Source organism: Coffea eugenioides, chromosome 8 (assembly GCF_003713205.1).
Source record: "Coffea eugenioides isolate CCC68of chromosome 8, Ceug_1.0, whole genome shotgun sequence".
NCBI lineage: Eukaryota > Viridiplantae > Streptophyta > Magnoliopsida > Gentianales > Rubiaceae > Coffea > Coffea eugenioides.
Window position 1 is genome coordinate 8398538 of NC_040042.1, and position 4395 is coordinate 8402932.

The 4395-nt window shown below is 36.0% G+C and overlaps 1 protein-coding gene across 1 annotated transcript; it reads right to left on the reverse strand.

The window, feature by feature from the left end:
* Positions 1-1460: 1460 nt before the first annotated feature.
* Positions 1461-2623, reverse strand: LOC113781531 (cytosolic sulfotransferase 14-like). The gene has a single exon (XM_027327487.1). It carries the CDS (start codon positions 2567-2569, stop codon positions 1781-1783), a length of 789 nt encoding a protein of 262 aa, XP_027183288.1. The 5' UTR covers positions 2570-2623; the 3' UTR covers positions 1461-1780.
* Positions 2624-4395: the final 1772 nt, after the last annotated feature.

The window sequence follows — 4395 nt, forward strand, 5'->3', positions numbered from 1 at the left end:
CTCAACTATAAACGGGTAATAGACGAATGCAAAACCTAACAAACAAACGCAACTATAAAGAGGGTAATATAACCCTCGTTTATAGTTTCACCGGCGATTTGGTTCTTTCTATATTGGCTTAAGTCCATTTGTCAAGTCACATCTAATGGGGTGTTAATAAACTAAATATCCTGCCTCAATTTTTTAAGAATTTCCAATAACATTAATAAGATCTCGAACTATTCCACTCATGGTCAATTAATTTTGAGATAAAAACTCAAATTCTTTATCACACATAGTTTTAGACCAATGGCACCTCCGGTTGCTACTAGTAACCAGTAACCACATGGTGCAATAGATGGCTTCCAATAACATTAATAAGCTCTTGAACTGTTCCACTAATGGCCAATTGATTTTGACACTGAGCACCGGTTGCTACTAGTAACCATATGGTGCAATAAATGGCTCAAATGGGGCAGATACTGAAATACTAATTACCCCAAAAAAATAAAACCCTAATATAGAGTTATTGCTATAGAGTTAAGCAACTATTTGTGTTTCCTGTACAAACTTTCATCTTTTTTTTTTTTTTGGTCAATTGACACTATTCCTACACTTACACTAACCTATTAAAGTGAGGATCCATTTGAATCAAGGAAAATTGATGAGAACTGAACTATCATCATATCAGACAAGTGCAATATACACTCATTTGGATTTAGAGAAGCCACATATTAGTGGTAAGTGATGGGAGATAAGGGTCGAACCTTGACCTCCCACCCCACAAAGACCTTTTCAACAGTTTAAGAGACCATTGGTTTTGTACAAACTTTCCTTTTCAGATCTATAAAATACTAGTATTACAACTTGGCTCCAAAAAAACAAGTATCTCGAAAGATGAAAATTCACATCTCCCGGAATTTTATTTTTCTATATTTCCTTTATAATTTTGGAGAGACCATCCCCTTGACATAATAGATAGTTGAAGTTTTAGTTATTATTGCACTGAGTCACTCATATTTCCAATGAGATGTTTACCATTATCACACAAAATTTTGAGCTACAATTCTGTGAGGACGTCATTTCCATTTGGAAAAGTAAAAAAAGCAGATAATCGAGTCAAAGTCAAAATTGGAAACATATGGTGAATTGTTTAATCCCCAAGAACACTTACATGATGTATATGGTAACATGGTTGAACAGATTATTCATGAGCTTATGAAGGCACCCCAACAAAGCACGAAAGCAAAAAAAAAAAAAAAAAAACTTGTGGTTCAGATAAACAAAAACTCTAAACAGGAAAACCACAATATACTTCATCGTTAGTGATTAAAAACAACACAAAACAGGATTTACAAAAAGTTCTCCTGACTAAAATGCATTATGTGACTTAAGTCCCAAATATTTTCTTTTGTCCTTTTTTCTTGGAGTTTCAAATGAGAATAGTCCTACTATCAGGAAGCATTTTGAGCACGATTCTATGAGCATATTTATCATTTCGGCTTGAAAAAAGCAAGGAAGCGAATGAACCCAGTCAAAATGATAAAGATATTTTGGTGCACGCATATATGATATTTTATCATACAACAACTGAATGAAAAGTAACTGATACAACCATTACACAGCAATAAGCAACAAATAGTTGAAGATAAGCGTATTAGGTCTTCTCTTTTGTTTTCTCGTTTTTGGAGCTGAACCGTTGATCAGATTTGCTGAACTAGTCCAAGAGGGGAGAGAGATATCCACATGAAACATGCATGACAATCTAATGAGAAATCTCACATGAAACACGCATAATGATCTATTTGCTGTTGATTTCCAGCGTCAACCCGGATTCCCCAAGCTTTTCTTGAAACAATTTTTCAAGTCGGTTGGCCATGGAAGGAGTTAGTACATTTACCCAGTCACCAACTTCTGCCTTCCTGAAAAAGGAACTATGCTTGGCTCTAAAAGCGGCTTTTATCTCCCCCTCCTTGTTACAGTCCAAATTCTTAAGATTTTCGAAGCTGCAGAGCATTGCTATCTCTTCAACCAAACCGGCTTCCTCTTCCTCAGCTGAAAATGGATATCCTAAAAAGTCAGCTATCTTCTTCACGGAGCTATTGATATCCTTTTTTAGATCCTCATACTTCAAAAACAACACTTTTTGAGGGTTTTTCAAGCTTGCATCCCAATATCCTAAACAATGGTCCCAGAATGGACCATACGGGTGTATGCCCTGACAAAACTGTTCAAAAGGTACATCAATAGACATCGATGGGCTTGAAATACGACCATTTTGCAGCAAGAATTGCAACACTGAAGTGAACACATCCAAAGGGTTTCGGCACAGGTAGATGATTCGACAATTGGAGCAATCCAAGATGCTGCTAGGAAGGAATTGATAAGGGAGGTGAGTAGCGAGGATTCGTGGGCAAGGCATAGAGTCTATATCGGGAATATTACCATCCTTGTACAGATATATCTCGAGAAAAGGGACGAGATAATGAGGGTTGGAGAAGAGCAAAGGGCTCTCATCGACTGAATGATTGTTGCGGTTAACAATACTGAAGGTGAGGGCTTTAAGCCATGTGGTTCCTGATTTCGGCATGGTGGCCAATATAATGTCAGAGTCAATGGCTTTGAAGTGCTTTTGAAAGGTTAATGTAGCTTGAAGTAAATTTGCATCAAACCAAACGCCTTGGTAATTAGCCACCAGGCCCCCTGCTACAGGTTTCTTTGGTTGCAACCTCTGGAAGATCTCTTCAAAGTGATCATCTTTTTGCTCCACTTCAGTTGAAGATGACATCTCCTGGATTACTTGAACGAAAATCTGTGTGTGTGTGTGTGTTTTTTTTTTGGATTGATATCAGCAAAGTTTGAGCCAATACTTATGTGCTGCACCATTAATGAAATGCTGAAGTTTATATAAAGATGATCAACTGTCCTTTAATATATTATCTAGACATCCAAGTTAGGACAGATCAACAGTCCAATATGTTATCCACTCATTCAAGTTGCGCTATAGTTTATGATATGTAAATAAATTATACAATGAAAGAGAGTAATGGAGTGATGATCCAATGAAAGTGATCGTTTTAGAATAAGATAATCCCCTGAGAATCATGTTGAGGGTGGTTTGAAACACAAGTTTTATTCATGAAATTTCAAAATTAAAATCGAGATACAAGTGAGCTGCTGGGATGCTGATTCAAATTTAGATGATATTATTCTTGGGAAGGACAGGTCAACTCAACTGTGAATTGTGTCATTCATACTGTTAAATGTAAATATAGCTACTAACTAACTCATATGTCTTGAATTTTCTATCTTATATTAGTATATTCTACCATTCACTAATCACATGTATTTACAACATTTACTAACTACCACAACCATTATATTTATCATATCTTACCATATCTATGTAAGCCACGTCATGTATTTGTAGACACACACAATTTTATCTAATTTAACATTCTCTTCATTTTCTCCTCTCTACTCGCCACTTTATCATTGTATTAGAGCTCCAACTTGGGGCCTGATTTATTACTTTTCTTTGTCTTTCATTCCATTATAAATTTTGATCTAATACAACAATCATCTCGGTGCCTCTCACAGCCAATTAGCACCAAGACATCATTCAATCAAGCACTACGTCATTACTGGGCCAATGCTTTATCGTAATTGTATCTAATCCTGATTCCGATGTCTCGCATCCTACCTCAATTGTTTTAGATGCCAAGCTTTCTTAAAGGCCGCAAACTACGGTGAGTCAACATAGGGAAGCGTGTCTAGCCCACTCAAGAAAAGGAAGAATCTTCTAATAAATATACTGATAGACGGGAAGAATGGGATCTCTTGGCTAATCAATACTTCTACTCCCTCCATTAGTACCTTTTCCATAGTTTTGACAGTGCAAAAGAAGTTTGGAATTTTTTGATAGAAAGGTATACAACAACCGATTTAGCTCATCAGTATCAATTTGCCATTAAAATACAATAGCTCGTCAAGAGTCAGGTCGGTCCAATGACTCCTTCCACTCTCAAATGAATAATCTTTGGGAACAGTAGTTGGCTGTCTCTGAGCCTGAATGGCGATGCCTTGAAGATGCTAATTTTTTTTTTTTTTTTTATCAAATATAGAGACAATATGAGATTAGTTCAATTTCTAATGGATTTACATGATGACTATGAACCTATGCGAGCAAATTTTTTACACCATCATCCTTTGTCTACATTTTGATTAGTTTTAGATGAATTGATCTAAGAAGAAATTCGTCTTCATAGCATGAATTCTAAAACTACTGAAATTGTTATGGCATCCATTTCAAAAGCACAAGCACAACAATTTAAAGGAGAAAAATCTCAAAAATTAAAGAACCAGTGTAACTACTGCAAATTTTGGGGATACAGAATAGATTAGTGCCACAAACGC